The sequence below is a fragment of the Pipistrellus kuhlii genome, unplaced genomic scaffold, assembly GCF_014108245.1.
Source record: "Pipistrellus kuhlii isolate mPipKuh1 unplaced genomic scaffold, mPipKuh1.p scaffold_m20_p_3, whole genome shotgun sequence".
In the NCBI taxonomy this organism is placed as follows: Eukaryota; Metazoa; Chordata; class Mammalia; order Chiroptera; family Vespertilionidae; genus Pipistrellus; species Pipistrellus kuhlii.
Window position 1 is genome coordinate 92,646,119 of NW_023425529.1, and position 22,175 is coordinate 92,668,293.

The 22,175-nt window shown below is 38.7% G+C and overlaps 1 protein-coding gene across 9 annotated transcripts in view; it reads right to left on the reverse strand.

Annotated features, from left to right (window-relative positions):
* XPO4 (exportin 4) overlaps positions 1 to 22,175 on the reverse strand; it is a 132,620-nt gene that overhangs the window by 26,506 nt on the left and 83,939 nt on the right. For all 9 annotated transcript variants that reach the window (XM_045588530.1, XM_045588528.1, XM_036454700.2 and 6 more), the window contains 4 exons: positions 5,179 to 5,355; positions 4,412 to 4,554; positions 3,565 to 3,710; positions 2,558 to 2,735 (listed from right to left, as the gene is read on the reverse strand). In XM_045588530.1, coding sequence (XP_045444486.1) covers positions 2,558 to 2,735; positions 3,565 to 3,710; positions 4,412 to 4,554; positions 5,179 to 5,355 — 644 coding nt within the window. The remainder of the gene's footprint in view (positions 1 to 2,557; positions 2,736 to 3,564; positions 3,711 to 4,411; positions 4,555 to 5,178; positions 5,356 to 22,175) is intronic.

A 22,175-nucleotide genomic window follows, 5' to 3' on the forward strand; every position in this document is an offset into this window, starting at 1 on the left:
GAATACGTTCTCAATTCATAAACCAGAAATCAGTACAGTGAGTCAAAGTCTCCCTGAATTCAGAATAACTATGTGATTGTTCTCCTCAGTACGGGGTATGGCGGTTAATCTCACCAGAGTGGCAATGCTTAAACACACTAAGTACTTGCCGTCCTTGTTTATATCAAGGCTTCTCCAAGTTTTATCTTCTTTCATATATCAGATTCTTTAACTTCTCACAACGTCTATTATCACTCTGGTCTGGAATATCATTTTTCTCTGGATGACAGCAACTAGCATCTTCACTGATCTCCTGCTCTCACCTCTGCCTGAGGTAGTTTACCCTCAATGCAGCACAGTCACCTCTTCTGCTCAAAACCCTACAAGAGCACCCATTCCAGTCAGATCAGAAACCACAGAGGCTCAAAGACTACTGATCCCCTTTATTTTTCCCTCTAACTCCATCTGCTACAATTCTTTCTCACTCTGCTCCATCCAAAGTAGTGGTTCCAGCTGTTCTGATGATTGCCTGTGGTGGGACTCAGCATCTGCTGTTCACTGTGCAATGTTCTTCCCGGCCTCCCTGGCCCCTCACCAACCCTAAGCCTTGGCTCACGAGACACCTTCTAAAGAAAGCCAACATTAACTCACTATTAAAAGACAAACAGTCCCTGAGTCTGCACTCTTGATCCCCGACCTTGATCAGCTTCTTACCACAGCGATTATGGTCTCCTAACATACGACATAATTAACTGTCTCTCCCCTACAAGGAGCTTCAAAAGGGAAGCAATTTGTCTGTTTTGCTCATGAATGCATCCCAAATGCCTTGAATAGTGCCTGATATATTGGAGGTATTCAACTATTAGTCAAATAATGTCAAGAAGTGTAAATTAGTTTTTCAATCAAATAAGGAATATTTCTCCTATATATCATTCAATTTCATATTAATTTTCTGGATAAAAAAAAAAAAGACAATTTTTTTTAGTGGTTGTTCCATCTCTCACCTTCTCCCTCCATAGTTTATGCTCTCAGATACCAAAATGTTTTGCTTCCATAGTGATACCTGGAACTGCCAAAAATTGAAAAAGCACTAAAAATACAAGGAAAGCATTCCTGATGGTATTGCCCAGACAAAAAATGTGATAGTACTGCTCAGGCAAAAAATATCATGTGACCGCATGCTGAAATGAACTGCCTTTGAATTTCCATTCACCAGGAATCAAATCAAAGCAAAAGCAATGATTTTCAGACACTTATCATCCTAAAAGAAACAGAGAAAACTTTTTCAATAGAGCCTTAATATTTTATTTTGAAGAAGAGAATATAACAATAAAGGAATAAATTCCCAAACATTTCCTTGGCATTAGCTTATGAGTTCAATTTTTTAAAGATCATATTTTCTACTGCACAAACTTAAATGATATCCATTTATTTGGGCGTTAAGTAAAAAGAGTAAGGGGGACAGCACCCTGTGTGAGTTACTGATTTTGCAACTGTTATTTCATTAACGACATTTCTGCCTGAAACTCAAATTCAAATAAATACACTGAAATTTATAATGCTGTTTACAAATTCACTTTTTGGAAGACATGTAGTTCAGACTTATACCTCCTTAATGTCACCATTAAGAAGTAATGAAGCCGAGTAGATAGAGCATTGGCCTGCAGACTGAAAGGTCCCAGATTCAATTCTGATCAAGAGCATGTACTTTGGTTGCGGGCACATGCCCATAGGTGGGTGTGCAGGAGGCAGCTGATTGATGTTTCTCTCTCATCGATGTTTCTAACTCTCTATTGCTCTCCCTTCCTCTCTGTAAAAAATCAATAAAATATATATATATATATATTACAATAAAAAAAGAAGTAATGAAAAAGTTGCCATTATTACCGTTTCCCCGAAATAAGACAGTGTCTTATATTAATTTTTTTCTCCCAAAGTTGCGCTAGGTCTTATTTTCAGGGGATGTCTTATCTTTCCATGTGCTAGGTCTTATTTTCGGAGGATGTCTTATTTTCGGGGAAACACGTTATTAGAAAGATCAAAGTGAATCCTTTCATTTGAGGCACATAGTCTTTTACCTTCACTGGCAGGGCTTTCAAATTTTACATATTCAGGGTAAATATTTCTATTTTGTAAGATAACAACCCGTTTTCCTTAAGAAAGACACTAATGTATAGTTTTACTTTATGAACAATAAATACTTAACCTTCATTGGATCTCTAATAATCTCATATTCTGTTTCTTGCATTTAGTGTGCCTGTCCCTGTATCAATACTGCTTTCTGATGAACATAATCACAGTGCATTAGAGCACATGTCCCCTCAAAGTCTCCCTGAATTCAGAATAACTCTATGATTGTTCTCCTCAGTACGGGGTATGGCGGTCAGTCTCACCAGAGTGGCAATGCTTAAACATACTGAGTACTTGCCGTCCTTGTTTATATCAAGGCTTCTCCAAGTTTTATCTTCTTTCATATATCAGATTTATAAGGTATCTATCACTTGAGTCATCTACCCATCAACTCAGAACTTAATAAACAGTATAAATTACAAGAGCACAGCTATAGAGTTCATATTACCTAATCACAGAATCTGTTCTGTTGTACCCTGGGATGGAAGAAGCCTTTTCTCCTGGAGATCCCAAAATTTGAAGTGTTGTATTAATGTCAACTTCAGATGAATGCTTAATGGAATATTCCATTATTTCTGGAGGTATTAGCGGAGTCTCTCCCTGAGTATCATCAGCTAAGAGGTAGCCTTCAGTTTAAAAAAAATTAAAAATGAACACTTAACAAATCTACATTTATCAAATTGCACTATAAATGTTTTGTTTTATTTGATTTACATACATCATATAAATTGATGTAAATGTAAATTATAAATGTAATATGTTATATCAAGTTTGATGAGAAAAAACTTTCTATTTCTAGATAATTAACACAAAAAAAAAAACACACAGGAAAAACCAAAGGACAAGTGTTTTATTCAACAATTTTATCACTATACTGACATGTAGGCCTTTTAATTTACTACCTTTTAATAATTTTCAGTAATATATTCTGTAAAGTTAGTAAGAATGCTACTATTATCTATATCAAAACTCAATAGCCTTTTAAAAATTAAGATTTTCCCTGATTATTTAAAATACAGAAACACTAACAGTATGGTTAAAGAAGAAGACTCTAAAAGTCAGACTGCTTAGATTTTCATACTGGCACCAAAAATTAATAGCAGTCTAACCATGGGCTAGTTCCTTACAACTCTTTAAGTCTCAGATTCTTCATTTATAAGAGGATAATAATAATGACAATAATAATAATACCTAAAAATAGTACCAATTCTGTGGGTTACAATGAGCTCTACATAAAATATTTGGTATGCAATTGGCACTGAATACATGTTAGCCAATATATATGTATATATATATATATATTTTTTAATGCATCTGTAGCTGTAACATAACAGTTGTTGACAAATTTCATCCAATACTATGTATGGACTATTATTTTAAATACATAAAATTTATTTTTAAGGCTTAAACTGCTCAGCTGGCAATTACATTTTTAAAAAGAAATAACCAACCAACCTGTAACTAAAATAAGCCAGTGAATATCTTCATATAGCTCATCAAGTATTTTGCTGTCAATGGTGCTTGAACCAGGTGAAGCAAGTAACTGCTGCTGATGTCGCTGTAACTGACCATGGAGCCTTGTTACTCTTTCTTCTAATAAACTAAAAGAAGAAAAAATAATAGTTTCATAAAGTTTAATAAGCAAAGACCTAGAATAACATAATTTCCATATATTAACATAAATTAAAATGTTGCACAAAAATATATATACAAAATTATTATTATTATACACAACTGTTCTCACAACACTACAGAACTGTGATTTATCATTTATAACAGAATTAAAGACCTAAGCGGTTTGGCTCAGTGGATAGACGGCCTGTGGACTGAAGGGTCCCAGGTTCAATTCTGGTAAAGGGCATGTACCTTGGTTATGGACACATCCCCAGTAGGGGGTGCGCAGGAGGCATATGATCGATGTTTTTCTCTCATCGATGTTTCTAACTCTCTATCTCTCTCCGTTCCTCTCTGTAAAAAGTCAAGTAAAAATATTTTTAAAAAAAACCCACACAGAATTAAAACAGGGCTTTAAAAATAATCAAGGTTTAAAACAGGCATTTGAAAACTAGATATCCCGAGTTTTTATTGACATGGTCAAATCATGTCTTAGACCATGTTTCCATAATCTCTCTGCCATCTATGCTGTAGTACCTGGCTCTAATGTACAAGCCAATGACTGCAACTACAAGTGTGTTTCTGTCCATTTGCTCCAGTGTGCATATGGGGAAGGGGTGTATAAAGTGCTCTCCAAGGAGGTGTAAGTACAGAGTATTGCTCCATAGGTTCTCTGGCCTGTGTGTACCTTGTCAGAAGAGGTATACAGTGCTCTGCGGCAACTCTTCCTAGCATTCCTACACTGGCTAGTTGATCTGAAAACTGGTCTCGGTCATCCTCTTGAAGTTCACTTATTTCTTCTTCTTCACGAGAGGCCACACCATTGGCAGTCTGTTTTCAATGAGAGAAATAATGAGTAATGAGCTGTATGTCCTCATCCATAAGCCACGCACTTCTGTTGCATTATGAAATAACTTCCTAATTTCACGTAAGAAGGGGAGCTAGCCAAAGCTAACTTTCAGTGTAGCTGTCTACAGACCCCTATCTAACTGTGCTGACAGCCTTACAGTCACTCAATGAGGAGGAGGGGGCAAACACAGAGGAGAATGAAGCGAAGGATATAAATCCATAGAACACATATGTAAACACAGTTAACTGCCCACTCACAACCCACCTCCCACACCATAGAATTTAACTTCTGTCATTAAGAAGATCTGACATCTTTAAGATCTACAATCTGTGTAAACACAAAGTTATAAATACCACTTGAAAACAAGGAAGACAAAGATGGGTAACTGAAAACTGAAGAGAAAGGAAGTTAAACTACTAGCCACATACCACAAAATATGGTGCATTTAGACAAGGGACCACTATAGTTCTCTAATGTTCTCAGCAAATATTCTGAAGAATTCAGTCCAAATTTCTAGCATTACACAATGTACAAGAGGGTAAAAACCAACAAAATAGAGCCTATACTGAAACAGATTTTTAATCACGATCTGGCTTAAAACTTACCAAATTCCTTGTGCCATCTGGAGCAGCCAGGTGGCATTGAATATAGGAATTGAAGACTTGAACTGCATGCTGGGTAAAAAAGCCTTTATGGAAATGTTTGTCATCTTGGACCAAAGTCAGCCAGGACTCCAGCAACTTGTCATATGCTTCCATGTAAACCATGTCATCTTTATCAAGCTAAGAGAAAAGAAGTTTTACAAAACAATGACCAGAAACATATTAACAAGAGTCAAATAGCTATACATATAGTTTTATAAGTTTTTCCTTTACTAAAGGTTCCCAACTATTACTCAAAATCTAGCTGAGTTCAATCTAAAATTAATCAATTCAAACATTGCAGTAAAAATGTGGAGCCTTTGAATTAAACTTTCTAAAATATAACTTGATCTAAATAAATCACAAAAAGGAACCAATGTTTATTTTTTAAGAAGATTAGCTAGTTCAGTGTCTTTGTGGAATTTTTTTTTCAAATGAAAATAATATGAACATTTTTCTGCAGTCAAAAGACCTGTTAGAATGAAAATATAAAATGTGTACTTACTACACACTTTTAAAGAATTTATTAAAAAGGGAGAATGAGCCCAGCAGGTGTGCTGTGGCTGAGCACGGACCTATGAACCAAGAGATCATGGTTTCCCGGTCAGGGTATATAACCAGTAAGAAGCCTGCAGGAGACAGCCGATCAATGATTCTCTCTCATCATTGATGTTTCTCTCTCTCCCATCCTCTCTGAAATCCATTTAAAAAAAAAAAAAAAAAAAAAAAAAAAAAAAAGGTATATGTTTTAAAAAATGGAGAATGAGCCCTGGCCGGTTTTATTCAGTGGAAAAAGTGTCAGCATGTGGACTGAAGGGTCCTGGATTTGATTCTGGTCAAAGGTAAGATACCTTGGTTGCAGACTTGATCCCTAATCCTGGTCAGGGCATATGCAGGAGGCAACCAATCATTGTGTCTCTCTCGCATCAATGTTTGTGTCTCTCCCACTCCTTTCCACTCTCTCTAAAAATCAATGAAAAAATATCCTCGGGTGAGGATTAACAACAACAAAATGTAGAGTGATCACTAGCTTAATCAGCATACTTAAGAACTAGATGCCCTGTGCATGAATTTGTGCACAGAAGGGGTACAGCTGGCCCACCCTGATTAGGGCCAATTGAGCCTAAATCGGCAATTAGACATCCCTCTCACAATCCAGGACCACTGGCTCCTAACTGCTCACCTGCCTGCCTGCCAGATCGCCCCTAACCATCTCTGCCTGTTGGCCCCTACCTGTCCCCTCCCCATACCAACCTGATGGCCCCCAACTGTTTTTCCCCTCACCTCCCTGCCAACCTGGTCACCCTCAATTGCCCCCCCGTGCAGGCCTGGTCACCCCGTGCAGCCTGCTGTTCAACTGTCGTCTGGTTCATGACAGCCCCTGGCTTTTTATATATTAAGATGATGTGGTGAGCCCAGCTGGTGCTGCTCAGTGGTTTAGCATCAACTCAGGAACCAAGAGGTCACCAGTTTGATTCCTACCAGTTTGTAGGCTCAAGCCTCAGGAGGCAGTCAATCAATGATTCTCTCTCATTGATATTTCTCTCTCTCTCTCTCCCTTCATTGCTTTCTAAAATCAATAAAAACATTAAGAAAAAAAAAGAAAAAAAAAAAAAAAAAAAAAAAAAAAAAAAAAGAATGTGGACCCTATCCAGTTTGCCTCAGTGGATATAGTATTGGCCTGTGGACGGAAGGGTCCCGGGTTTGATTCTGGTCAAGGGAATGTACCTCAGTTGCAGGCTCGACCTGGGAGGCAACTAATTGATGTGTCTCTATCACACTGATATTTCTCTCTCTGTGTCTCTCCTCATCCCTCCCTTCCATTCTCTCTAAAAATCAATGGGAAAATATCTTTGGGTGAGGATTAATAAAAAATAAACTTTCCCTCATAAAAAAAATTGTGGGGAGAACTTCACAGACATTCCTTAACATTTTATAATTTTTTTTTAAAGCAATAGGGTATACAGAGGAGTCTGAGGAAGATGTTGAGGCCTTCCTACTTAACCCTTTGCACTCCGCTGTCCCCTCTCAGGGGACATCGGAATTCTAGCATATCACTCGGACGTCCCCTCTCAGGGGGGACATTGCAGTTAATTAGTGATTACGTGGAATTGAGTTAATTCAACGCACGTGTCCGCCGCAAAGTAGCGTCGAGTAGCTGGTAGCCAATGTCCAGAATGGTTCGGAGTGCAAAGGGTTAATTATAATCTAGGTATATAATCTGTGTATCAGTTTTTTCATCACAAATTCACTAGATGACCATTCAATGATACTCAGAATTCTTAGTGTCAAGCACTAGGCTTAGAGTAAAAAAAAAAAAAAAACCAACATAAATAATGTACCATTCATGCTTTTAAGCTTTGTCCAATGGGGAAGAGTAAGAAACGAACAGAAAATACAATAAAGGCCATCATAAGCAGCAAACATAGATTTCCAGGTTATTTTGTAAAAACAGGCATCTCTCATTAATAGTTACAAATAAAGAGTCTTTGAATTATGTATACATTCACTCTTAAAAAGGTTTGCGCACAAACCACCATTTCTGGCATTCTGTTAATATGTAATAAACCTAGAAATGCTAAAGGTCTAGAGACCTAATCTGTAACTTGCTTTTCTGGTTTCTTCAACAAATAGACTGGCCTAACCTACAAATGCAGAACTCTGGAACCTTCCTAAGAGAGTACTTTCGTCAGTTTGTGGATAACTCAAAAAAGAAAAACGCTGGAAGATCTACGTCAGAAAGTATTCCAGACTCATCTGGACCACCAAATACTACCACTAGCTCATGACTTCTAAGCATCAGGTAAACTGCTGCCAGTTAATTATTTCCTTGTGCCTTCAGCTTTCATTAATCCACAGACTACAAAGAAAAAATGGTTATTTTCTGGGTTAAATAAGCCTACAAAATTAAAAAAAAAAATTTTTAAGTTATTTTTTGAAAATTTACTTAAGAATGAAGGGAAAATTAAGAGAACTTCCATAGATAATTTTTAATAAGAATTTAAACATAGCAAACCTAATTTTTATTCGATATGTTTCTGGCCTTGAAACAGTTAGGGGCCATACAGTTTACCAGTATGTCACCAGTAGATTCTGCAATTTTCAGTAAAATCAGGTACCACAACCAATATACCATAGGATAATTTTATGAAACAATATTTTTCGTGAACTTGCTGTATACTGAAAACGGACAACATTCTTTTAATGTAACTGAACATAATCATCCTGTAAAAACTCCATTCTTATTATTTGTGGTATGTATATATCTATAAAATTGTTGCATATTCTGAATTAGTGAATACAGGGTTAAGAGTTCCTTCTATTTTTCACAAGGTACAGGTAAACAAATCATCACCTTGTTTTGTGTTTGTTTATAGTCACTCATTTAATATACATTGTTGATTCATAAACAATAAACTCATAGCCAGCAATGCTGTAATTCATTCATGAATAAAGCTTGTCTGCATCTGTTCACATCACAGCCTCCTTTTTTTCTGGAACAGCCTTCAGCAAAATGCGGACAGGCATTTTAAAAAGTGAAATCATTCAGTCACTGCATAAGAAAAACTTCAATATCTTATGACAAAAATAGGGAATGGCCCATTTCATACAAAAATAATGTATCACTGGAGACCATGAAAGGACACTTGTTTGCAGTATAAGGACTGAAACAGGAAGGCAGGGCAGCAAAAATGAAATTGCCTTATTAGACCTCAGGAGGGAACAAGTGAGCCAAACGATTCTTATTATTCATCACTCTGTATGTACCTGCCTGTGAATGATGGTGAAAGTGCTTCCAGCTCTGATTTTGGAATTACAAATAGATTTTAGCAATGGGGCAAATTTGCAAATATGGAATCTGCAAAATATGAGGATTAATTATACTTATCTCTAATAGGTTCTGATTGCTGGTTCTTTTTGCTCATGCATCATCAACATGCATTACCCTTTTGAAAACTTAGATAGCTTACAATTTTCATGAAGGACAGTTAAGTTCTTGGGTCCATAAATTCGATAACATATTTATTAAGATATATAAATACCAATGAAAAGGATCAATTCAACCAATTTTTTCATTTCTATCTAATGTTTCCTTCTAACCACTGTACATACTGCTATAAGAACTAATCCAATTATAAACAGTAGTAAGTACATTTTGTTGCGTAAATATAAAAAATAAATAAGCACTGTCAACATCCTTTAGCAAAATATGACGGTCCAGCCCTGACCTGCATGACTCAATGGTTACTAGAGTGTTGGCCTGCGCATCAGAGTGTCACAGGTTCAATCCTCAGTCAACTGCACATACCTGGGTTGCAGGTTCAATCCCCAGCCATGGTCCAGGCTTGTGTTGGAAGCAACCAATCAGTGTGTGTGTGTGTGTGTGTGTGTGTGTGTGTCCGCTACCCTCCCTTCTACGCTGTCTAAAAATCAATTGCGGGGGACGGGGAGGGGGGGGACTATATCCTCGAGTAAGGATTTAAAAAATGAAAATAAGTTAAGTAAGTAAATAAATAAATAAAATGTGATAGTCCAAATTCTTGTCACCAAGTATTGAATGAAGTTTCCATGTGCTATGACAATGCCATATTTTCTTTTTGCTTTGGAAATACACTGTTTGCTTATGAATTCTTAGTGATAATTTAGGGTACAATCAGGTAGAACTCAGATTTCACTTATACTATCATTGTCACCATCATTAAAGAGCCCACAGTGCTGTTATCGCTTTACATTCATTTTCTGATTTATTTTTCTCTCAGTGAAATATATTATTCTGCAAAGTTCTTTTACTCTGAGCAGAAAATGAAAAATTCTGAATTCCATAGGATGGAATTCAATGAAACTTTAAAAAAAAAGACACTAAAAGATATCATCTCCAGACTTCCTTTTATAGCTTCTTGAAAGGTCATGCCATACTTTGAAAAATGTAGTTCAAAAGCTGAAAGTAACCAATAGCTGTTTATTTAATGGTAGTGACTGAGTTTACTAAAATCATCCTTTTAGATTATTTCATCATTCTCTTACTTCTTATTATTTTAGACTTTTTAAAAATTATAGCTGAGAATTGATGAGTAATTGTGAAATATTCCTGACATAATAAAACAGCCAAATATTTCAAGATCCAGGAGAAATCAGATCATTAAGATCCATAATGTATTTTAGACTTATGGAAGAATCTGATATATCCATAAGGCAATTGAAAGATAGTAAATGCTCTTTTTGTACCAAAGGCTCCAAGAAAGAACAGTCATGGGGGAAAACAAAAAAAAAAATTAAAATAGTTAGAACTATTAAAAAAAGAAACTAAAAATAAGCCCTGTAGTATACTGAGGGTTAAAGAATGTAAAAAATCTGTTCAAGCATCATCTATGGTCATGAAATTGAGGATTCCATTCATTGTCTCCTAATTGAAGCTTAGCAAAAGATTTGCGGTTGTTTTAACTTAAATTGAGAAAATATGATCTAGCTGATTTGTCTCAACTGATAGTGTAGATTGCTCTTTTTCTCTAGTCTTGACTTGCTACTCTTGTTTAATTCTAATGGCCTTTTGCAAGTTTTAAATAATTATTTCATTTTAAATGTACTTTTTATAAGCCAACAGAAATCTTGTATGAAAAAAAAAATTATGAAAAAAAATAAAATCATTCCTAAAGTTTCAACTGTTATGCTCATTACCCTTTGTCTCTCTCTCTGACCTATTCACTCTTCTAATGTCTGCCTGATTCATGAACATTAGCTGTGAAGAATGGCCTTTAGTGAAACAAGACAACAGTTGAAAGATTAATTGAAAAGGAAACTGACTTAAGATTGTTTACTTGCCCTAACTGGTTTGGCCTAGTTGATAGAGAATCAGCCTGTGGACTGAAAGGTCAAGGGCATGTACCTTGGTTGTGGGCACATTCCCAGTAGGGGGTGTACAGGAGGCAGCTGATCAATGATTTTCCCTCATTGATGTTTCTAACTCTCTAACTCTCTCCCTTCCTCTCTGTAAAAAATCAATAAAATATATATTTTTTTAAAAAGAATGTTTACTAACGGAATATTTGCTGAAACATTACTTAAAACAGGGCAAATAAATTTATTGAATTATTCCCCTAATTTTTTACATTAAAAATCAAAATTTCTAACACCAATTGCTGACATAAGAAAAGCTCATAATAATTTAAATAAACATAATGATGTTATTTTTTATTAAAGTCTAATTAGTATGCCGTAACAGTGGGGTAACATAAAAACATTAATATAACAAGGTTCAAAAGGGGAAACTACAAATGATTTGGCTTACTTCTAATTTTTTGCCTTTCAGAAAAAAAATTAAAACATAATGAATTAAGTATTGAATGTCCATATTCAGGGGAAGAAAGGTATTATATAACTCTGTGTATGATTAAAGAGATAACAAGAAAAATGTAAAGTGATGGGATTTTTTTGAGTTTTAATTTTATGCACTATTTGAACTATTTTTACTAATGAATATACATTTTACATTAAAACTGCAATCTAAAGTGATCTAAGTAATAAAATTGTAATTATAAATGTGAAGAAAAAAGTAAAATTAAAACAGCCTTCAAGAAACAGACACATTCCTAAAAAACATGTGACTTGTTTTTTGGAGGAAAAACTGATACTTCCTTAATTTTTAGTTAGTTTAAATGACTCCAAAAAGTTTAAACCCCTTCTTCCCTCCCCCGAAAAATACCAGCTCAGTTGATTTCTAGGTGAAAGCGAGTCAACCTGCCAAAACAAAAAAAAGCAAAAACTATCTAATCTTATTCAAACAAAAAAGAAGACAAGCTGGAGAGTTATCTGTGAAGCTGGTATAACGGATACAAAACACATTAGCAGTTCATAAGGTGCCATGATACATGGTCATCAAGTTGTGTTTAATTCAGAAATAAAGGGTAATTTTAATGTTGGAAAAATTTATAAAAGCAATGTATCACATTATCAGATTAAGCATAAATACATTTAATAATATGCAATGCTCATTCATGTTTTTAAAAACCTATAGCAATTCTGATAAAGGATAGCTCAAAAACCTATTAACAAACACTATTCCTAATGACAAGCTAGAAAAAATGTCTTCAGTATTCAACATTGTACAAGAAATACAAATTGTGAAGATTCTAAAGAAGCAAAATTGTCATTATTTACAGAAGATATAATTGTCCATAGAAAACTAAAATGACTAAAGACAAATTATGAAAATCAGTAAGAACCAATATAGAAATACCAACTGCATGCATTTCTCAATGCCAGGAACAACCTGAAAAGTCAGGTTTAAAAAAGATATAATAGCAACAAAAATATAAGGCACTAAATAAAAAGTTGTTCCTTTATTGGAAGACAATTAATTAGATCTAAATTAGTTTAGAAAATACCACATTTATGGATAGAGCTGATATAGTAATGTCCATTCTTCATTAAAGATTCCCTATAAGTCAACTTGACAAACAGAAGATTTATATGAAAGAATAAAAAGCAAATACATCCAAGACTCTTCTGGAGAATTGGAGGATGAACAGAGAGGGGGAAAAATGACACCTGTCCTACCATATCCGGACATCCCCTTAGAACAAAGCAAAATACACGTGCAGAAAGACAAAATGACTAATCAAGAAAAAACCATTTATATGTGAAAACTAGGCATACGACAGTAGTAGTCCAGAAAATCATTAAGAAATGAAGGGCTGCCGAGGCCAGTTTGGCTCAGTGGTAGAGCATCGGTCTGCGGACTGAAAGGTCCTGGGTTCGATTCCGGTCTGGGGCATGTACATTGGTTGCGGGCACATCCCCGGTAGGGGGGTGTGCAGGAGGCAGCTGGTCGATGTCTCTCTCTCTCATCGACGTTTCTAGCTCTCTATCTCTCTCCCTTCCTCTCTGTAAAAAATCAATAAAAAATATATTTAAAAAAAAAAGAAAAAAAGAAATGAAGGGCTATTTAATATAGATTGCTGGCAGCAAAAAACAAACAGAACAAAAAAAGTGAAAAGACAACCTACAAATAATGAGAAAAAATATTTATAAACCACATATCTCATATAGGTTCATCATATCCAAAGAAGACATACTAGTACAAGTGGCCAGGAGATACATAAAAAGGGGCTCACCATCGCTAATCATCAGGGAAATTAAAATCAAAGTCATAATGAGATGTCCCCTCACACTTGTTGGAATGGCTATCATAAAAAAGATAAGAAATAACAAGTACTAGAGATGATATGGAGAAAAGGGAACCCTGTGCACTGTTAGTGAGAATGTAAATGGATCAACCAGTATGGAAACTTCTCAAAATATTAATAAAAGGAGAAGTGTGAGTGAGGGGAGAAATGAAGATGGCGGCATAGGTAATCACCTATACTTGCTATCTCTTACAACCACATCAAAAACACAACTAAACGACAGTACAACTACCACCCAGAATGGAGGGAAAGAAAGCTGGCTGAGTGGAAATTCCACAACCAGAGGGGCAAAGAAAGCTATTTGAGACCAGTAAGAGGTGCAGAGGTGTGAAAAGTGGGCACCTGGATGCGCTGCTTTTTAAACCAAGAGGGAGATATAAGTTCCCACTTGCTCTAAACTCCAGTTCCAGGAGAGACTCTGGGGGACCCAGACACATACGGGCAGGAAGACGAGAACAGTTTATACTTAGAGGTGCTCGCATGCGATCATTGTTCCTGCACCTGGGACATGGAGAACAGGTTCAGGGCAGCCATTGCTATTGGCTCTGCCCTGGTGATTCCTAGATATCCAGCCCCATCCAATTTACAACCACACCCAAGCTGTGAGCAGCTGCTTTTGCATATGACTGGCCTATTCTTTCACCTAAACAAATTGCAGCTGGGTCAGAGAGCCCCAGAAATTCCAAAAGAAGACCCACTACCTGGCAGCAGCAGGCATAGACCTTCTCTGTACACTTCCAAACCCCATATAAAGAGGTGGAATCTGCAGATGTCTCTATAGCTCCTGCTGGGCGGCCCCAGACAGTGGCTGACCTTGCACCTCCTTAGAGATCAAAGAGCCACTGCACCCTATAGTCAGAATGAGACCATATTGGATTACAACTCTTCACATCCATAAGAGACACGCTCAAGGGGCAGACTCAGTGAGCACCAAAGCCCCACTGAAGCAAGTCCTCCCCCAACAGATCTTCCAGTGTAGACACAGTTGGTCATCACAGCCAACTGGCCTGGATATCAATTCCTCCCAGCAATACCAACAGCAATCAAGGGTTAACAAAAACAAGAGTGTGCAAACAAACGGATGCACCAAGAACGTCCACCTCAGGTGACTGGGGAGGCTGAGACACTGGGCCATACAGGACACCAACCACACAAGGTCACTCTATCAACTCAAGGAGACTTAGCACTAACCGGTACATAGAAACAAACACAGGGAAGCAGCCAATATGCAGAGACAAAGAAACAACTCACCAATGAAAGAAATGGATAAAAGCAAAAGACTGGATATAGAGCTCAAAACCACAGTTATAAGGTTACTCAAGAATCTTCTAGAAACCTCCCAGAAATTTAGTGAGACCCTCAAGGATATGAAAAAGGACCAATCAGGAATTAAGAAATACAGCCCTAACTGGTTTGGCTCAGTGGATAGAGGGGCGGCCTGTGGACTGAAAGGCCCCAGGTTCGATTCCGGTCAAGGGAATATATGTTGGTTGCGGGCATATCCCCAATGGAGGGGAATGTTTCTCTCTCATCGATGTTTCTAACTCTCTATCCCTCAACCTTCCTTTCTGTAAAAATTCAATAAAATATATTTTAAAAAAAGAAATTAAGCATACACTGACTGAAATAAAGAATAACATACAAATCCCTTCCATTGTGTAGAGGGCTACCTGGGAAAGCGCCTGAGCATTCTATATTGCCCCCTTTTGCTCTTTTAGCCAAGAGGGACCCTCTTCTCACAATCCAATTGCCCACAGCTGCTGCCTGAGCTTTCTGTTCAGGTCGAAGTTGAAGCCTTGTGATGACTGGTACCATGGATCTGTCTCTCACCCAGTAGGGTGAGCTGGGCCCTCCCTGGAGAAGAAACCCAGGTTCCTCAAGATATGTGATCAGTGCTGGGGCCCCGTCAGCAGGCAAGGGGATCCTAAGGCAGGAGCTGGACGTGGATGTGGGGGTACAGGCTAACAAGGAGTCAGAACTAAATCCCACATCACCCTGCTTGGCTCCAGAGGATGGCTGGTTAGCCAGTGACAGGCAAGATTCCTCAGGGAAGGAACAACCTAAGACAGGCACAGTCGAAGAGGAGCTATCAGGAGAGAACTTGGGGGTCAACTGAGATGGGGTACAGACCCTGACCCCTCCAACTTTGCAGGGGCCTGAAACCTCACCCCTGCTGAGGGAGTCTCCTGCTACCATGGCTGCTTAACTTCCCATGCCCAGCTGAAATCGGGACCTGGGTAAAAGACAGAGACTTGGCTGACAGCAGCTGGCCTTGCACTACAAGGCCATGTCTTGTAAACATGGTGTGGGGAAGTGGGTTTTTGATATCTAAATCCAGCCTACCATCAGGAATGCTCAGGGCCTACTCAAGAAGGCAAATAATCCTTACCCCTAATATTTACACGGAAAAATAATGCTGTACTGAACACTTTTTTTTGGGCGGGGGAGCGCATATATTTTTTTCAAATAGTGTTTTTGTTTTCTCTGGGTAAATACCTAGAAATGGACTTGCTGGATCAGATGGTAATTCTATTTTTATTTTTTAAGGTACCTTTCTTTCTTTCTTTCTTTAAATAAATTTTTATTGATTTTTTACAGAGAGGAAGGGAGAGGAATAGAGAGCTAGAAACATCTATGAGACAGAAACATCGACAAACTGCCTCCTACAATACTGTTGATGGAATGTACCTGGGTTGCAAGTTTGATCCCTGGTCCCGACTGGGGATTTCACCAATATGGAAAACAGTATAAAGAAAGGTACCTTAGCCAAAACCAGTTTGGCTCAGTGGATAGAGCGTCGGTCTGCGGACTGAAAGGTCCCAGGTTCGATTCCGGTCAAGGGCATGTATATTGGTTGTGGGCACATCCCAGTAGGGGCTGTGCAGGAGGCAGCTGCCCTCCCCTCAAAGTGTTCATTGCAGCATTATTTACAACTACAGGCCCGGTGCATGAAAATTTGTGTACTCGGCGGAGTGGGAGGGGGTTCCCCTCAGCCCAGGCTGTGTCCTCTCATTGTCTGGGAACTCTTGGGGGATGTCCACCTGCCGGCAGAGGCCCACTCCCCAGGGGATCAGGACTAAGCTGGCAGTCAGACATCCCTCTGGCAGCCCGGGAGCTCTCAGGGTATATACATCTGATGGTTTAGGTCTCCCGTGGCATAAACCATAGTCGGGCATCATTAGTGCTGCCAAGGGGTCAGGAGAGGCTCCTGCCACTGCCACTGTTCTTGCAGCCATCATCTCGGCTTGTGGTTGAGTGGAGCTCCCTCTATAGAACACTGACCACCAGGGGGCAGTTGAGCGTCTGTCCCCTGGTGGTCAGTATGTGTCATAGTGATTGGTCATTCTGCCATTAGGGTCAATTTATATATTACCCTTCTATTATATAGGATGGCCAGCCATGGAAAAAACCTAAATGTCCACCATTGGATGAATGGATTAAGAAAATGTGACATTTTCTTTCTCTCTCTCTCTCTCTCTCTCTCTCTCTCTCTCTCTCACTCACACACACACACACACACACACACACACACACACACACACACACGAAACGTTCGTCAGCCTTATAAAAGAATGAACTCTTGCTATTTGTGATAACATGGATGGACTTTGAAGGTAGTATGCTAAGTGAAATAAATATGACAGAGAAAGACAAATACTCAATGATTTTTCCTATATGTGGAATCTAAAAAATAAGGGTCTTCTTTTCAAGGCTCTGGGGCTTTTAGACCCAGCTGCAGTATGTTATGTTTCAGATTACAAAGGGCCAGGCCATTCATATGCAAAAGCCTCTGCACACAGCTTGGGTAGGGTTGTAAATTGGATGGGGCGGGGTCTCAGGGAATCACCACGGTGGAGCAAACATCAATGGCTGACCATTAGCCCTACCTGGAAGAGGTCATGTGCCTCTGTGTCCTGCAGCACAATGCAGGAACAATGATCACTGCAAGCACCTCTGAGAGAAAGCCACCCTCAAGTTGCACCCGATGCCAGACAGTCCAGTTTCTTCCCATATCAGTCTGGGTACCCAGAGTCTCAACGGAAACTGGAGTTCAGAGCAGTCGGGAGTTGGTATCTCCCTCCTGACTGAAAAAACAACAACAGCATATCCAGTTGCCAACTTCTTGTGTGTGTGCACCTACATACATCTGCACTTCACTTCTGGACCTCCACACTTCCTCTGAGTCTCAGTGTGCTTTTCTCATTTCTTCCCGTGGTTCTGGATGATAGAACCTTTTGTCTTTTAGTTGTAGTTTTGAAGTGGTTGTGCAGGCAGCAAGTTCAGGTGTTTATGCCGCCATCTTGGTTTTCTGAACAGATAATATTTAGCTGAGATCGTTACTTAAGATGATGCTTCCAATGGGTTGACTTTGGAGAATGTTGGGATAGGATAAATTTATTTTGCATGGACAGATGTAAACATTCAGGGGCCAAAAGGCAGACTATGGTAGACTGAAAAATGGAACCTGAAAAGACATCCATATCCTTCAGACCAGTGGTTGCCAACATTTCAGACCTCTCAGACCATCCGCGGACCACTGGTTGGAGAACACTGCTCCAAACCATGCTTTATACAGTATTTGAAAGTTTGGTAAAAACTCTGATGGTGAAGACATGGTAATATTAGGGAAAGTTGGTAAAGATATATGGAAACTGTACTGCCAGTGAGAGGGGCTCATCCTGGCTAGTATGGCTCTATTGGTTGAGCATTGCCCTGTTGCACTGAAAGTTTGTCAGTTCAATTCAGATTAGGGCACACAACCAGGTTGTAGATTTGGTCCCCTGTTGAGGAGTGTATGAGAGGCAATCAATTGATTTTTCTTGCTCACATTGATGCTTCACTCAGTCTCACTCTTCCTTCCTCTTTCTGTAAAATAATTTTTTTTTATTTTTGTTAATTCTCACCTGAGAATATTTTCCACTGATGTTTGGAGTGGAAGGAAGAGGGAGAGACAGAGAAATGGAAACATCAATGTGAGAGAGACACATCAGTTGGTTGTCTCTTGCACATAACGTGTCCAACCAGGGCCAGGATTAAGCCTGCAACTGAAGTACATACTCTAGACTGGAATTGAACCTAGGATCCTTCAGTCTAGGGGTGTCGAACTCAATGAGAGAAGGGGCCAAAATCTAAAATCCAGCCTAAATCGCGGGCCAAATGGTTTACTGAACAGTCATAAACTGTCATTGTGATGGAAACGCAGCGGAGTGCAGTGATGACAGCGCGGTGCGGGCCACATTGCAAGGCCTGGCGGGACGGATTTGGCCCGCGGGCCTTGTGTTTGACACATGTGCCTCAGTCCAAAGGCCAACACTCAATCCACTGAGCCAAAACAGCTAGGGCTCTAAAATCAATTTTAAAAACTTTTTTTATTTATTTTTATTTTTTTTTTTTATGGGAAGGATTCACTAGTACCATCAGCCATGGTACTGGTAACATTCTTGCATTGGGTTGTGGAATCACTCATCGTCAATTTATAACATTTCAGAAACTATGTTTTATTTTTTGTCTGTATCAAATATGATATAATAAAATCAACTATAATGGTTTTGAGGACTAAAGAAAGAATATATAATGATAAAAAACACAATGTTAAAAAGGCCAATACAATGCTCAATTTGTTATTACTAGCAGAAGAAGATGGTTTTATTCCTGAACAAACAGTTATTGAATGCTAATAGCTAAGCATGTAGAATATGAAGATGAATAAGATTGTTTCTTCCCACAGAAACATCTGTGGCCTGATTATATACTTCACAAAGCATGTGCTTTGCAGATATCATTTGTTAAGTCTTAACAGTTTCTCTTGCCAAAAAAAACAGACTGGTAACCCATCTTAAGAGGAACTTAGGGAATAGCATCCTTTGACTTCCAAGGGCATTTTCTAAGAACTATCTTCATTGTTCTTCAGTATATATACATCAAACATGGTATTGTAGTTTATTTATTCATATTCAAAAAATACAAAATATAAAAGCCTTTTTGTTGTCAGAGAGTTCAACAATCCCTCCTATAAAGCCCTGATATAAGGCCACAGGAGAATGTAAAAGTCCCTATTCACTGGATGGTAATTTAAAATAAAATAAGAACTAAAAACTGCTGAAGAGCCTCTGGCTCCTTTTGAACACCAATACAAGTAATTCATCAGGCAAAGTGTGAGAAAAGTTAATGACAATTGGCAACTAGAGCTTCCAGTCTAATCACGGAGAACTGAAACCTAACCGTGTGCTTTTTCATAAACCTTGGCCCTGCTCCATGGCCACCCTAGCCAACACCCAGCAGCCAAGCCTGAGCACGTGCACAGTGATGATGGAGTAGTCCCAAGTAGACACTATGTGCTCATGCCCTAACTATTGGCAGGCCTGCTGCCAGAAAGGCTTTGGAAAGGGGCTTAGAGCTTATGAGACTACTTGACCCCACACTTTACTCCATTTGGAAATGAAGGGTGGGGAAGGTGATTAAATATGATATCAGCACTTACACTTCAATGCCCATAATTAACTTGGAAGTGTATAGGGGTGAATCTACAGCTTTTCAGGTATAAGAAAAAAAAAAAAAAAAAAAAAGTCTGTCTTTGTCTGATGTCAATATATTAAAAAAATAAAATAAAAAAAAATCATTAATTGTATTTTATGAAGATGCTGCCAAACAAAGCTATGTAAACTTGCTCCACGTTTTTACTTTAAATTTCAGAAACTGAATCTAGCATTACTGTTTGATTCTAGATATATAACATTCTGGAAAATGAAAAAATACGGACAATAACTATGGTTGCCAGAGGGTGAAGTGGGAGGATAAGGCAGACCATAGGATGTTTAGGGTAGTGAAACTACTCTGTGTAAGATACTATAATGGTGACTACATAACATTATACATTTGTTCAAACACAAAGAATGTGCAACACCAAGAGTGTGCTGAGCCCTAGTGTGAACTACGGACTTTAAGTAATATGGACATGTTAATGCTGGTTCATCAACTTTAATAAATGTACTATCTGGTAGGGGATGTTGATATTAGAAAGCTGTGTTTGTTGGCAGGTATATAAGAGAATTCTATTTTCTTCAGTTTTGCTGTGAATCCAAAACTGCTGTAAAAAGCATAGTGTGTGTGTATACCTAATATCAGATACAACAGAAATGTACAAGGTAAGTCAAGATAAATCCCACGTAGAGTAGGTCTAAATCCAATTGCTATGCTGCAAACTCCAAAAGTATTCCTAACCACTATAATACTACAGCTACTAGCAGGTTTTTGGTATAAGCCATCCCCCACTAGATTTTTCTCTACAACCAGCAAAAAACCAAATAACAACTTCGAAACTTTTCTATGAAATTGGAAAGCTCTATCTTTGTTCATTAGTAATATCTTCTTAGGTATGTAAACATAAATTATATGACTTAGTTTTTAAAAGCTTTGAGTCAAAGACATTTTAAAAAGCTGTAAGATGGGAATGGGTGGTTAATATTCACATCAAAGACTTTATTCTAAGGAATAACCATCTTTAAAAAGTTCCATGACAAAAATAAATAAATAAATAAAAATTTAAATTTAAAAAAAAAGAAGTTCCATGACCTTAGACTTTGTATTCCAATTTCCAGCTGGAGGCTGCTGCTGCCATACTGCTCTTAACAAGGATTTGGGAATGAAAACACAACAGAACTGACAGAGAATTGGTGTGTGTGTGTGTGTGTGTGTGTGTGTGTGTGTGTGCGCGCGCGCGCGCCAAGAACACTTGTAGAAAGTTTACTCACAGCATTCATTTGCAAACAATGAAAAAAAATCACTTGGCAGAAATAGCTTATGTAACAAAAAATGTGCTGCGGATTGTCTTTTCCTTGGCCAATGGCAATACACTAACACTAGTATCTTGCCTCGGACCCCTCTCCCTTTCTTTTTACCCTTCTCTTGCATCTAAAATGTTTACCCTTGAAAAGACAAAATGGCGGAAGAATAGATAGGCGGATTCTGACCCTTGTCCCAAAGCAGAAAGAGAGAGCAGCTGAAAGGGTCGTGAGGTGAGTGTTTATTAGCAAGCCAACAGCCAAACACCAGAAGAAACTGGGGGGCCACTGACCAGGGTGCCCCTGACAAGGAAGCACCCACAGCGGGGCTAGGTCCCATCCTGAAGCTACCTACGGGCTTGGACAGGGAAATCTCGCCATCTTGAAGGGAAATTGGATAGTGTCAGAGGCCTGAATATCCACAGCCCCAGCGACCACCAAGCAGCTGTGACCCCCAGAATGCTGATCCCAGGCGGCCCCAACACTTGGACTCACAGGAGTGCCCCACCGCACAGTGAAAAGGTCAGACTTCGCGAGGAGAGAGTGAGTGAGTGCTCCTGGCGAAGACAAAAGCCTGCGCCAAGTGCGAAAACTGGACAGGGGTGGTGATTACAAGTAGAAGCCCCTGGCTGTTGGGCAGGTGTCACCCGTGAAAGTGGATGGGGCTTCTAATAGGGAAGACATCTAAAGAGCAACACATTTGGATCTGACTCGGAGGGATATCAGAGAATTACAGATTACAGTTGGCTCGGACTTGCCCGCTCCCCCTCCATAGATGAGTGCCGAAGGGGGGGGGGGGGGAGCTAGAGAGGCTTTACAGCCTGGGAAGTCAATCTAGAAACACTGCCACCCAGAGGCTAAATCACACATTGACCCTAGTATAATAAAATATAATTAAGACCTGCTTAAAAATCAGGACCGGATTACAACACTGAGTAGCAGTGAAATGCAGGGAACTGCAATACTGTCCAGACTGACGTGCCAAACAGAACAATAG